The sequence below is a fragment of the Notothenia rossii genome (genome assembly GCF_949606895.1).
Source record: "Notothenia rossii genome assembly, chromosome: 9".
In the NCBI taxonomy this organism is placed as follows: domain Eukaryota; kingdom Metazoa; phylum Chordata; class Actinopteri; order Perciformes; family Nototheniidae; genus Notothenia; species Notothenia rossii.
The window spans coordinates 1947152-1961830 of record NC_136907.1 but is presented as its reverse complement, the minus strand read 5'-3'; the positions used below and the strand labels follow the sequence as shown (position 1 = coordinate 1961830).

At 41.0% G+C, this 14679-nt stretch overlaps 2 protein-coding genes across 2 annotated transcripts in view; one reads left to right on the top strand and one right to left on the bottom strand.

Moving 5' to 3' along the window:
- Positions 1-14679, top strand: part of LOC307019049 (uncharacterized protein) — a 189984-nt gene that overhangs the window by 59863 nt on the left and 115442 nt on the right. The window lies entirely within an intron of this gene.
- The window catches only part of LOC307018408 (glutamate receptor 1-like), a gene marked incomplete at its 5' end in the record, with an annotated part of 61567 nt that overhangs the window by 6930 nt on the left and 39958 nt on the right, over positions 1-14679 (bottom strand). Inside the window, 4 exons of the mRNA XM_079648639.1 lie at positions 3213-3327; positions 10107-10354; positions 11596-11794; positions 14354-14512. Of these exons, the coding sequence (XP_079504765.1) occupies positions 3213-3327; positions 10107-10354; positions 11596-11794; positions 14354-14512 (721 nt within the window). The remainder of the gene's footprint in view (positions 1-3212; positions 3328-10106; positions 10355-11595; positions 11795-14353; positions 14513-14679) is intronic.

The following is a 14679-nucleotide window of genomic DNA, read 5'->3' as shown; positions in this document are numbered from 1 at the left end:
CTTCTTTTATAAATACATATCATGTGTTATTCCTTTATTATAACATCGGCACTCTTCAGAATGTTCATGTCTTTACAGAAGCATTGTTGGCAGAAGCCCGAGAACAAGACTTTTATTTCCAACGACGGTCATTTTTTGTGTAAGACAAATTAAAATCTGGAAAGCCTCGATTGTCAACATTTTACAATTTAAAAGTAAATCAGCAACAGGGAAAAAAAGATAACGTTAATTTGGTGTTTTCTTGACAGCAGCTTGTTAGAGACGGGCTGCCGCACAGCCAGTTCAGAAACAGGAGGTACAGTACATGACAGATTGGAGACAAAAGTGTGTGTGTGAGTGTGTGTGTGTGTGAGGGGAGGAAGAGGAGGGGAGGTAAAGCTGTGGTCTATAGCTTCAGTCTCATCAAGTGTTGGTGAGCAGCCACAGGCAGACAGAGAGTCAGGAAAATATATTTGCATTTTTAAATCTGACTTTTTACACCTGACGTGAATGTAAAATAAATCTGGAGCTTCTCTTCTCGACCAGATTGTGACGCAGATTGGCTTCTCTCGAATAAAAAACTCTACTGAAAACTTTTCTTCAATCTCCAGGATGCAGGCTGGTCTTAAATGTAAATGTAAAATACATAATACGGATGCTTACAAAGGGAGTTGTGATTAAAAGTGTTGTAAAAAGTCACATTTTCCAGCATGGTCTGTCTGTCTGTCCGTGGCTGACACAGTGCTGGCCACAGAATATTCTGGAGAACAGAAGGAAAGCTGAGCAGAGAAAAGCCTCTGAAGGAATCTGAAGTGCAGACATGAAAACCTCTTATCTCGGAGAACGCCTGTCAGAAGGAGCTGAAACTCATTTTCTCAGTTTTATCTGAGGGTTTACGCAGAGTCTAGAAGGAGCAAAGTTCATAAACTGAACTCGAGTTCAAGTACACATTGAAATCAGGAGGTTTTCACATGTTATCAGAATAGTTCATGTTTGATTGGGTTTTCCTCCAGCTCTTCAGAAGGGTCAGCTGAGCCGCAGTGTTACACTCTAAAAACAAAACGTTTTTCAACAAAACAACGTTCACTAATTTTAATCGCAAAGCGAGAGTTTTGTGCGACCCGGAACGGAATTTAAGTTCTGAATCTGAATTAGCATTTTAAACTTCGGTAAACATTCTTATTTTCTACTTTATACTCAAGTGTTAGACTTCCAAAGTAAATATGATGCAACCCAGGCCAGACCCCAGGCATTACAAATATTTTACAAATTGGACGTCTTATCCATTTAGGGTTCAACAATTATCTTTAAATGGGCTCTTCTGGGACCTTTGGGTCATCTGTTGCTTTTATTCATGTTGACGGCATGATGCTACCAGCAGTTAGCTTAGCACAAAGGCTGGAAACAGGGGGGAACTGCTAGCCTGAATCTGTCCGAATGTAACGAAGTGTTACAGGTTTTAACGGCTGTCAAGCCTCAAAAAGCTGACTGTGAGTTTGAGTATCTGAAGTTACAAATCTTAAAGAGCTCTTTAACATCAGCCTGAAGAGTTGTGTCGAATTGGCTTCTCTGGTCAAAGATCTTGAAAATACTGAAACTGTTCTGATTAAGTACAAAATAAAAATTCAACACGTACAAATATCCGTCTAGATAGAGGAATGTTGGACTTTTGACACTTTCTAGCTGCAGATCTTTTAAATAAAAGGGTCCGCCAAGTAACAGGATCCGTACAACTCATAGAAACTAGACTTGCATCTAAGTAACTGACTTGGAGCAAAATAACATCAAATTAGCACGAAAAAGAAAGTTAAAACCGGTGAAAAACGTTTTCTTTTCAGAGTGTACTTGCTGAAGTTGTTTTTTTTGGGGGGTGTGGGTCTGAAGGGGTAAGGTGGGTGGGGGGGTAAACCAACACATGACCTCAGGACCAGGCCGAGCATCCTCCAGAACTGACCTTTCTGCCGGAGTCCTTGTGTCCACACTCCCCTTTGTCATACCACCATTTGTTTTTCAACTTGTCTAAGATGGCTTGTTCATTGAGCTTCAGTACTGCTAGGTTTACTGGGATTCTTCAAAGAACCAATGGAGGAAGGGAGGGGGAGGGAGGGGGTGGAAATAACATAAATAACATTATGCACCTCCATGTTATCTTATGTTATTGTTAAAGAGCTGCGGCGGCTACAGCAGCACTAAAGATCTTATCAAAAACTGGCATTTTCAGTACAGATGTTTCGGTACGCTACAGAGAACACCTCAACAACAACAACAGAAAGAAAAACAAAGAACATCACACATAAAACTTCTCTTGGTAAATGTCAGCGTAAAAGTGATATGCGTTAATACTCCATCTAGCTTGGTTTGGCCTGACTCCCTACGTGCGAGATGTGTATTACTATATCACTTTGGGTAACCGGCAAGAGCTGAAAACACTCCGGGAAACTAAATCAGTCCGCTGGCCGAAAACGGGAAACATGTCCTCTGTATTTTGTGAAAGAGACACGTTTACGGACGGCTGTAGATTCACTTTTGGGCGGATGAAGTCAAAACTGTCCGAATACAAGGAAGTGGCTTCAGAGGATGATCAGAGGGGGTGTTTTACAAAGTGAGCTCATGTACCATGTCAGCTTTTATTCATTTATAGACTTTGCTGTACAAATACTATGTTGTATTATACATTTGAAATATACTAGGAGGTGTGTGGCGCAGTGGGTTGTGCGTTAGTGTTGGTATCAGGGGGGCACAGGTTCAAACCCACTGCAGTCAGCATGTCGTTGTGTCCCTGAGACACTTCACCCAAATTGCTCCTGTAGGGATTGCCCACAGTATTGAGTATGCAAAGCGCTTTGGATGAAAGCGTCTAACATGTAATGTAATTTAATGTAATACCTGAATCTGGTTAGAAATTAAGAAATTACTCTTTTAAAAATGATCGTATGAAAAGCGATCAGGTTGGTTTCATGCAACGTGTAAATCTGCATTAAAGGACTCTAAAGGTAATCCTGTTTCCGATGTGAATCTTTCTACGTGTTTGTCTGTAAAACACTCCCTGGATCAGAAGCTGGGAAGTCTCCAACAAGGTGAATAAACCTGATGGATGCAGACTTTCTACAACGGTTTGTTTTCTGTGGGGCCGTCCGGAGTGTTTTACGCCTGGTGTTTTAGCGGTGGGTTGTTGCCGGTTACCCCGGTGTGGCATTGCCTGTCGTTACCCGTTGGGGTTACGGTGATCTGACCTTGGAGTCCCCTCCCCCGGTGCCGCACTCTCCCTTGTCATACCACCATCTGTTTTTCAATTTGTCCAACAGGCCCTGCTCGTTCAGTTTTAAAACTGCCAAGTTAACAGGGTTTCTACGGGGATGATGGTGATGGGGGATAGAAGGGAACTACGTGTTAATGAACAGAGGACTGCCATAGTGAAGCAACATCAGTACAGGAGTCTACTTACGACAGTCATGGTAATATCTTAGCTTAAAGTTAGCACTGCTCTTCAACCCAGACTTTGGTCAAATGCTGTTTCCCTTCTGTTTGAAGTTCTATATAATGTTAGTGTTAAAGACTCACTGGGCTTGAACACTATCCGTGCCAGGAGCATTCAGGCGTCCGAAGAACAGATTCAATCTTCTTTTTCTAAGTGACAAAGCTCACAGACAATAGTTGTATAGGTTTACCAAAAGCATTCGTCAACTTCATTTCCATTTTGGTGTCCAGACAGTTTGAAATCCAAATGTTATTGAGATCACAAATGGTCTAAAGATAAAACGAATATGTGTTTATTCACTAAGAGACAGATGTTACCGTAAAAGACCAACTGCTCACCAGGAGAGTAACACCTGTTGCCCATGCCAGGTATGAAATAAGGGTTTAGATTATTGCCCAAGGAAACTACGATCCTGAAGGGACTAAGGATCCTACCACCGACCCTCTGATTGGTAGATCACTGCCAATCAAGAGCACCAAACACTGTATTCACCATTTATAAGAAACGACTGCCCGGTGAATGAAAACACCATTATGTGTCACAAGAACCGTGGCATTATTTCACTTTCTGATTGCTTCATTGGTTTAGGATCCAAATTCTTTAACAGGTTGGTCAAATCTTCAATTGACCGTTTGCCTAAAGTGTTCTGGTCCGATGAACGTTGTCTACCCATCTGAGCCTTAACTGGATACGATTCACCGTTCTATATAACTTTCATTCAGAGCCATGTTTTCACTCCAGCATCAGGGTCCTCGTGGTGACGATGACACTGAGATATTTTGTAATTATTTCAATTTTCAATGCAATCTTGGTTCTGACCAAATGAAGAAATTGGACTATGGTTAAAAGCAGACAGATACTGTTGGTACCAAGTTGCAGTAATAATTCAGAAAACTTTGTTACTTACAAGGTGGTACTCAATGGTGTCAACAGAAAATCAGTTTTTGCAACTCAAAATGTACGCGATCAGGCGACTATTTGTTCCCTATGAAGAAATTAACATCAGCATTTGGAGTGCTAATATTTACAGCTGTAAATCAAGTCAGAAATGAGAAGTAGGCGAGGGTAAATAACGTCAACATGATGGATATATTTGCTCTGCTGGTTTGTGTTGAGCCTAATCGGCTGTACCAGAAGGTTCCTCACAGCTGAAGGAAAACAGCATTGCATTATGGTCTGGGTTGAAGAACAGCAAATGCATCCTACACTTTACTAACGGCAGCAATCCTCGACTTAGAATACATTCATGACCTGATCAATAAAAAGGAACAACAGTCACATGTTTGATAATAAGTAACAAGTGGAACATAGAATGATATTCTTAATGTGCTTCACAGTTTAGTATTCTGTACATTAGACATTAACACACGGTTCTCGTTGTTCCCCTTTAAATACCAGTGGTGAGAAAAGCTCAAGAGGTAGCAGAGATGTTTTTAAAGAAACATGAATTAATAGAATGATTACTGACAGGCCAACCAGTACATGGACGATAACAATACAATTATTATGATGACGGCCAAAAGAAGAGTTTTGTTCTAAAGGGATTCTGTTACATATTTTTTGTAATCAATCAATCCGAAATGCTAACGTCATTTTGGAACAAAAGGTCTGCGAGCGATAGAATTGTAGAAATGGTGCTTCAAAGGGGAACTTCTGGATGTTTCAACCTGGACCCTTTTTTCCCAACGTTTTTGTTTCTAAGTGAGAAAAGTGTTCAGTATTGAGCGAGAGCACTACAGCTGCTAAACAGGCGCTAATGTAATCCTTCGTACGTTTACTCACGTCTGTTTCCCTCAGATTGTTTTCCTCAGATTGTTTCCCTCAGATTGTTTAAGGGCTGTTCCATAATTACAGGAGAATTTAGACAAATAAACGTTTGAAAAATGAACCCTTTATTTTAAAAAGTTCTGTTATGTATTTGAGAAAAACAGGCAGTAAACCAATACAAATAATTGATTTGTCTAGCTCGGGTATTCATGGTCAACTTTTGTTTTGTTTACTTTAGTGAGATGTTAGACTAAAACAAAGTTATTTTTATATTTTTTAATTATACGTGAACATTTAATTTGGCTACAGATAAAACATTGAACTGCAGAAACTAAAACCCTGTAACTGTAATTACTCCATAACAGTAACAGGGTTACAAATCAATGCTAATGTTAGCCTTCACCTCAGGAATCAGTGAAGAACTCTGAATCATGCAATACTCCACATGCTGTCAGCGATGACGTGTACAATATTTCAGATTACTTTACGACAAACTGTGACAACACTGGCGCAGATCGACTCTCCTAGTATCTTTCAGGAGAGACGTGATTCATTTCTCTGTGGGCTCCCTTTCCATAACGTTGAGGCAAAATCAAACCCTTTAACGTGACGTACATTATATGAAGGATTTCATTCCCGTCTGTGTTCTCTCTCAACACTGTGTTGGAGGGTTGATTCCTACCAGAGCTCCCCTTTTAGTGTGAGCAGAGCGGATGGCAGCAGCAGAGCTGAGTGTGATGGAGTTAGTCAGCGGAGACGATGGAGCTGTTGACTGGACACGGTCAGCTGTTAGCACGGAGACGAACCCAGAGGCAGAGAACAGAGTCTGTTCAGATGGAACTAGTGATCTGTGTAACGCTGATTATCCAATATGCTCAGCATTAGGGGCTTTAACTCAAATGTGTTGCTAGGCAACTGCTCAAAAATACTGGTGAGTAACTTTCTGATTTACAATCTGCCATCAGAAACCCTTCACTTCCTTTCAACAAACCAAAACACATTTGACAGCGAAGGCAGAAAGCCAATTTGCTGGGTTCTGTTTTGCTACGCTGATTGATATTGCTGGCCTACTAATTACATAACATACGTTATTATTATTACATTCAGCATTTACTAATCTCATCTGTGGAGCTCATCTCCGTTCTCCGGCTCTGGGTTGTCTGTAAAATGCTGACGTGAAGCAGAAAGAAAGAGGACAAGACGTTCTGATGAAGCGTGGACAGAGAAGGAACATGAAACGCTGCTTTCAGATAAACATGTCAAAAGAAACTTGATTATATTAACGTTGTAACCGGGGTAAGACGTTTGGTTTCGTTCAATTGAAAAGCTAGCGTTCAGAGACCAACGACTTTATAACTGAATGTCTACACCAATGGGAAAGAAGATCCTTCATCGTCAATTTGCAATGAATTATTCCGTGAAGTTTGGTCCTTTGTATGTGAACGAAATAGGGTCTAAATGAGCATCTGTCTTGAACCACACCAAAAACATATACAACAATATATTTATGAATTTCCCTTTTTGGGCAAAATGTGGTTGGACTAATTTCCTCTGGTGTTACTAAATGTTCTGTAGGGCTTTACAACATGGCTGCTGTGTTGTTGCTGATTCACTTTTGCTACCGTTGTTTTGTGTGGGGTCTCTGCTGGGCATTGGTCCTGCGCTGCTTAAGGGACGATTCTTTCCAACCGGTCAGGATTTTGCAGTGTTTGAACTGCACCTTGTACTACAACCACTTGTTCCAGATTTGACTCCGGAGAGGAGATTTTCCGGTTGAGGTTTGGTTAGTCGGCAGCATTACAGAATTATTGCTGGCCCACTTTTAATGAAACTTGGTGGACGGGTGTAACAAGGGTCGAGGAAGAATCCAATTAAAGTCAATGAATAAAAAGGGCCTTAGCAAATTTGATTCAGTACAAATTCTTATTTAACGACGATTCGACACATTTATAAATAATACACATTTTATCTGACAGCAGCAATGCTCATGTAGGGATGAATGGAGAGATAGACAGATAGATGGAGAGATAGATGGATAGATAGATAGATAGATAGATAGATAGACAGATATAGATATATAGACAGATAGATATATGGATAGATAGACAGATAGATGGAGAGATATATATATAGATAGAAAGATAGATAGATAGATAAATAGATAGATAGATAGATAGACAGTTAGATGGAGAGATAGATGGATAGATAGATAGATAGATGGATAGATAGATAGATAGATAGACAGTTAGATGGAGAGATAGATGGATAGATAGATAGATAGATAGATAAATAGATAGATAGATAGATAGATAGATAGATAGACAGACAGATAGACAGATATATAGATAGATAGACAGATAGATGGATAGATAGATAGATAGATAGACAGTTAGATGGAGAGATAGATGGATAGATAGATAGATAGATGGATAGATAGATAGATAGATAGACAGTTAGATGGAGAGATAGATGGATAGATAGATAGATAGATAGATAAATAGATAGATAGATAGATAGATAGATAGACAGACAGATAGACAGATATATAGATAGATAGACAGATAGATGGATAGATAGATAGAGATAGATGGATAGATAGATAGATAGATAGATAGATGGAGAGATAGATGGATAGATAGATAGATAGATAGATAGACAGATAGATAGATAGATAGACAGAGAGATAGATAGATAGATAGATAGAGATAGATGGATAGATAGATAGATATATATATAGATAAATAGATAGATAGATATATAGATAGATAGACAGATAGAACGTTTGTTGTGTTGTTGTTAGCAGTCAGACAGGCACAACTGATGACCACAGACAGGTAGACGGGCCGACAGACAGACAGAAACACTGAGACAGACAGAGAGACACACATACAGACAAAGACAAACACAAAAGAGAGAGAGACAAGACAGACAGAGAGACAGATTAAGAGACTGACAGTCAGACAGACAGGAAAACAGACACACACACAGACAGTTATCTAAACCTGAAACTGACCTCCAGCTCTGTGGGTCAGTTTCAGTATTTCAGTTTGTTCTCATAGCTAGAATCTGGATGTGCTGTTCAATGGTTCTCTGCAGAGGTGTGGACTCTAGACTCAATTTGACTAAACTAAATAAAGCCGTGCAACTCCACTTGGACTCAAACACCAACGACTTGAAACCTTGCTATTGTCCTCTAACCCCAAAGAATAACAAAGGGTATGTTTCTTAAAAGGTGTGCCACATATCAATTACTTTACTGAGCCAATTAGTGCCGTACATTCCTAAGAAGTCCTTAGCTAGAGCCGACAGCAGCCAATCAAGCTCCAGGACAGAAACATATGATGAGTTCTGGTACGAAAAAAATGAACCCAAAGAATCAAACAATATCTGTGCCGAGTTTAACAGAAAACTAGTTTTAGTTTGCCTTTACAATTGGTGGTCCAAGTGGACTGAAATAAATATTGTTGAAAGTCACGGGTCAAAGAATAACCCGGGGGCGGGTCCGAATCACAGGAGACATTTGACTGGTACTTGTAATACATGTAGCTGATAGCGCTTCTGTGCTCTCATTGGTTTGAGTCCAAGAAATACACTCTTTTGTATTTTCCCCTAAAATACTTCTGAACAAGCTAGTGTTGATTACTGTGTAACATGTTAGGGCTGCAACATGTTTAACTTCTCTTTATCATATATATATCAATATATTAAAATGATCATGGTGTGATTTATTTACGGATCTGAACCAAACAAATATGTTTTTTATTAAGTGTGTAGAATTCCACTTGGGCTGGAGTAACTCCTCAAAGTGGTAAAATACTGTGTTTCCTGCGATTTCAATATACTGCACTAATCCAGAGTGAGATTATGATACAGATTGGATTCATGTGCCTAAAGACACCAAATATGTTATCAGGCGACACCCTACCCTTTCCCTCTTCTGTCAGTATCTTTCTTTAAAGTGAAACGTCGTGGATTAAACTATCCAAACACAAACTGCTTTGACTAACGGCCCGTCTACACTACAGGCATCGAAAAATGCTTTCAACGCTTCGCCCATTCACTTGAATGGGGTGACGTAGAAGATTTTTAATCTTCGCCGAACTGCATTGTGGGGAGCATGGCATGGCTTTGCAAGCATCACGAGCATCTATCGGCATCAGCCAATCAAATCCCGTTTATGCAAATCCCGCCAGTGCAAGCGCAGCCAATCAAACCGCGTGCAAGCTGGGAGAGCCAGACCGCAGTTCATTTCCTCATATTCCAAACGAGATATTACGGTAGCAAATCACCCGGTTCTTTACGACCGGAACTATTTACCGGGATACAAACCGGAGGAACCAGGCATGGAGGGAGGTGGCAGAGACAGTGGGTGAAACTGGTAGGTTTTCGCCTGTTTGGAGAGTTTATATCCAGTTTACTTCGTTTTAACATTGCTATTGCTTTGTATGTCGGGGGCGGGAGATTCATGTGATTGGTTGTTGGTCGCGTTGCTCGCAAAAAATCGCCAAGCTTCAGACACGCCCAGCTTCAAGATTTTTTGATGCCTGTAGTGTAGACGGGCCGTAAGAGTCCCTGCTCTGTCTTGTCTGGTCCTTTTGTTTTTATCAAGTCCTTCAGAAGTCCACACCTCTGCACGCCAGACCTGCTGTGAGATCAGCAACTCTGACATGTTGTAAGACAACGTTTAAAACCTGTACATGTGTTTGAGTTCATGCAACCAATCCTGTTTCCTGGATAAATCTTATAGGCACGGAATAATAATATTTCAACATGTGCATTGTGCGGATGCCGTAGGTCACCCGTAGCACATTTAGTCTAAAGGTGTGCTTGTCCTGATGTCCCACAGAAACACACAACAGGACCCCACAGACTGTGAGTTTACCTGAGGGCGGATCCTTTGGGCGTGGCCACCCCGTAGCCTTTGGAGTCCAGGTTTCCTCCGACCTTCATGGTGTCGCAGGGCTTCCTCTGCTCGATGTACTCGTTCATGGACGACTCCAGCAGGTAGGCGTATTTCCCCTTCGACTTGCGGACGCGGCTCACACCCTCGTTGGTGTTCTTCACGAACACGGTGGGGTCCGTGCTGCGCATGTACGACCACATCTTCTCGAAGACGGCGATCTTTGACCGCTAGGGTTAGACATTAGAGATACAAACTGATTATTAGGGTCTCCATGAGTGAGGAGTATAATAGTGTCCATTTACACTCACTGTACCAAGACCTGCTCTGATCTCATCTTTAGGGAAAACACATTTGAATATTCAGAATCTAATTAGTTCATGCCAGTGTCCAATGTTCCACTGTTACAAAGTACTCATCTATCAAGTGTTCACAATGATGGTAAGTATAGAAGTTTAGACGACCTGAAACCATTATCTGTCGTAAAGAAGCCAATCCAAATGCAGTGCAAATTATAGCAAAAAATTAAATATGTAAGAATGCTTTTTTCTAGCAGCCATTTAAAGATTATCACATGTCGCTTGTTAGACGCTTTTATCCAAAGTGACTAACATACTCAATATTGTGGACAATCCCCACAGGAGCACTTTGGGGTCTCAGGGACTAGAGATGTCCCGATCCGATCACGTGATCGGGGATCGGAGCCGATCACGTGATTTTCAAAAGATCGGAATCGGGATTTCTTTTTTTTTTTTTTATAAATACCTTTTTTTAAATTTTGTATTCGATGTTACAAAACAAAAATGACCATGTTCAAGTCTTAAAGTCATCCTGAGGCCTTAGTTTTGGTTTCAAATGACACAACATCATGTACGTGTTGCTTCTTTGGGGCTAGTTTTCATAGACCTGCTTATTTCTCTCAGATCTGGCAACAGAGTGGGCGCAGTGTCTAATTGTAGCAGTAAGCTAACGAGTACTGAAAGCTTTATTTTGTTTTGATCCAATGCTGCACAACTGAACTGATCCAATGCTGCTGTGAAAGAAAGAAGCTATATCCATGTTGGATAGAATATCCTATTTAAATAAAAAAATAACCTTAAGGGACAACTTGAATGCTTTTTTTCTCTTAATGCATTGCATAAAGATCGGATCGGGAAAAATCGGTATCGGCAAATTGTCAAAATCAAATGATCGGAATCGGATCGGGAGCAAAAAAAGGTGATTGGAACATCCCTATCAGGGACACAACGACATGCTGACTGCAGTGGGGCTTGAACCTGTGACCCCCTGATCCCAACACCAACGCACTATCCACTGCACCACACACCTCCCATATTTAAAGATGTCACTGACACATCTGGAATGCCAGATGAGCGTCATGGCTGCCCACACTGAACACATCCCAAAAAATAAATCTTGGAGAGTCAAACTGTCCCACATCTGGATGGGAATTCAAACGGTGTGTCCTCACCCTGAAGAACTCTTTGGTGGAGCCGCCGTCCAGCGTCCCGTAGGCGATCTCCGTCTGCTTGGCCAGGTCCTCGGAGCCCTCGATGGGCGAAACCATCCTCTCCACCGTGAGGAAGGCAGCCAGGTTAGCGGTGTAAGAGGAGATGATGATGAGGGTGAAGAACCACCACACCCCCCCCACGATGCGACCGGACAGCGACCTGACGAGACGAATCGATAACAAGCTTTAAACATTAACAAACACTTAGGTTTCAACTGGTTTGGGGATAGATGATGGTATTGCAACACCACTGTTTTTATATTTAAGATTGTTGGAATACAATCAGCTTATAAAGTGGTCTCTTTGCAGATGTAATAGTGGAATATGTATTATTATTATTATTATGTGCTTGAAGGGTGTAGAAGCAATGATGTGTTTTTCAAAAAAAGGGGCAACCAAGTGAACATTTTGTGTTCAAACCTTTCCAGTTTCATACATGTTGAAACTCCAACATTGCAATAATGAGAAATACACACACATACATATTGACATCCTCAAACATGTAAACACACACACACACACACACACACACACACACACACACACACACACACACACACACACACACACACACACACACACACACACACACACACACACACACACACACACACACACACACACACACACACACACACACACACACACACACACACACACACACACACACACACACACACACACACACACACACACACACACACACACACACAGATCAGGAATAGAAACAGCCTCAGGCATTCACACAGCGGTAACATACAACAGGACCCGGCAGCACGTCACATTACATGTTAGCTTCATGATATGTATGTATGTGTGTGTGTGTGTGTGTGTGTGTGTGTGTGTGTGTGTGTGTGTGTGTGTGTGTGTGTGTGTGTGTGTGTGTGTGTGTGTGTGTGTGTGTGTGTGTGTTTGAGTGTGAGTGAGTGTGAGTGAGTGTGAGTGAGTGTGTGTGATGATATGTCTGAATGAATAAGTTATATACATCACTAGCGATATATTTGTGTGTGTGTGTATCTCGCTGTTTTTGTGAGGACCGCTGTGTGTTAAGATGTCAGTTAGCTTAGCTTAGCATAAACACTGGCTCAGCCTAGAGACACACACATCACCCTGACAAACAATGTTGTTTTTAGATGTCTGATTATTTAGAACACAAATGTTAAGAAGTGTTTTCCTCATTTGTAAATAGAAAAAAAAACATGCACAAAAAAGCTAACATTTCAGAATAAAAGCCTTGTGTTAATAAATAAAGCAGTTTGTCTACAAAAACAACGCTGATGACTTTTATTTTGAAAATTAAATCAAATAATTGATGAATACAAAAAACACAGTTACATAAATGTATTGCATGTCTGTGAGATATTAGAGACACTGAACCTATGGTAATGTTGCTGGTATACTTATATATATATATATATATCTATATATATATATATATATAGATATATATATATTGTCCAATGATCATGTTGTTGTGAAACTTGCTATTGGAAAAAAGGCAAAACCTTGAAAAGACCTTTATTTCAAGCAAGACTTTTCTTCTCTACATGTTACAGTTTATAGGAGCATGGCTAGAGAATGAGTTCAATTTTTTACCAACAATCTTCAATATTTCTATCTAAAATAAAAATGTTTGTAATCCTTAGTTTCATGAGTGTAAAATATTCTACACATGCAGCCATTGAAGTTGTAGTAATATTGCTTGTATGATGTATATATATATATATATATATATATATATATACATATATATATATATATACCGTAATTTCCGGACTATAAGGCGCACCTGAATCTAAGCCGCAGCAGCTAAATTGAATGATGTGTACATATATAAGCCGCACTGGACTATAAGCCGCAGGTGTTTTAATGTTTCATTACCATATGTAAGGGTTCGTGCACAGAGGGGATTGTGGGGAAAGAGATGGCTGTTTGAGGAAGCTCCCATTTATTAACATTTCAACAAACAAGTTGCATATTTGCATAACGTATTCAAGCGTTAGCATTTAGTGCAATAGTAGCTACAGAACATGTGCTGTGTAAACTGTACTGTATCACATAGCGTTTCAGACACACACACTTTTCAACTTTCAAACTTAAACGGTGCGCTCCCAGCGCACGTACCGGCAGTGATCTACAGCAGTGGTTTTCAACCAGTGGTACGGGGACAAACTGTCTCGCTCTCGTAATGTCTGTCTGTCTCGCTCTCGTTCTGTCTCTTGTACCACTCTCGGTTCCACTTTTACTTTTGCGCGCTACCTGTCTCACTCTTTTCCGGCCTCCAGCTTTTCCTGCTGGAGCCCGCCGCTTAAAGGTGGGGGGCGCGGACCGGCCATAGAGCCCATAGAGTTAAAGGTGGTGGACTGTAACCTGTAAAACCCATAGATTTAGGAGGTCCCCTAGTGGCCGTTAGCTGTAACAATCCATAGATTAGCCGCACCGTTATATAAACCGCAGCGTCGAAAAATGGGAAAAAAGGCGCGGCTTATAGTCCGAAAATTACTGTAGATACAAGAATATGGTTGAGACCTTATACCTCTCGCATGTTTTTTAATTGTACGTTTTGTTAGAGCTTTCTATCAGAGGGCCTCATAACAAAGAACACAGTTATCAATAGATCTTAACTGCAAATGCCAAAGCATAACTTAACAAATAGACAAATAAGAACTTGAACTCGTCGAATGATACGTTTTGACCTCAAACACTGAGAGTGCTGTACCTGGGGGAGATGTCGCAGCCCTGCTGCATGAAGGCGCCCAGAGAGAACCACAGAGAGTTAAAGATCCCAAAGTCGTTGGTGTACTCAGGAGAGTCCTTCTCCTTCTGATGGCTCTGGGTCTGAGACTGGGAGAACCCTGAGGAGCACAGCAGAACATCACTGGAGAACCAGGAGGAGGAGGAGGAGGAGGAGGAGGAGGAGGGGGAAGAGGAGGAGGAGGAGGAAGAGGAGGAGGAGGAAGAGGAGAGTCCTTCTCCTTCTGATGGCTCTGGGTCTGAGACTGGGAGAACCCTGAGGAGCACAGCAAAACATCACTGGAGAACCAA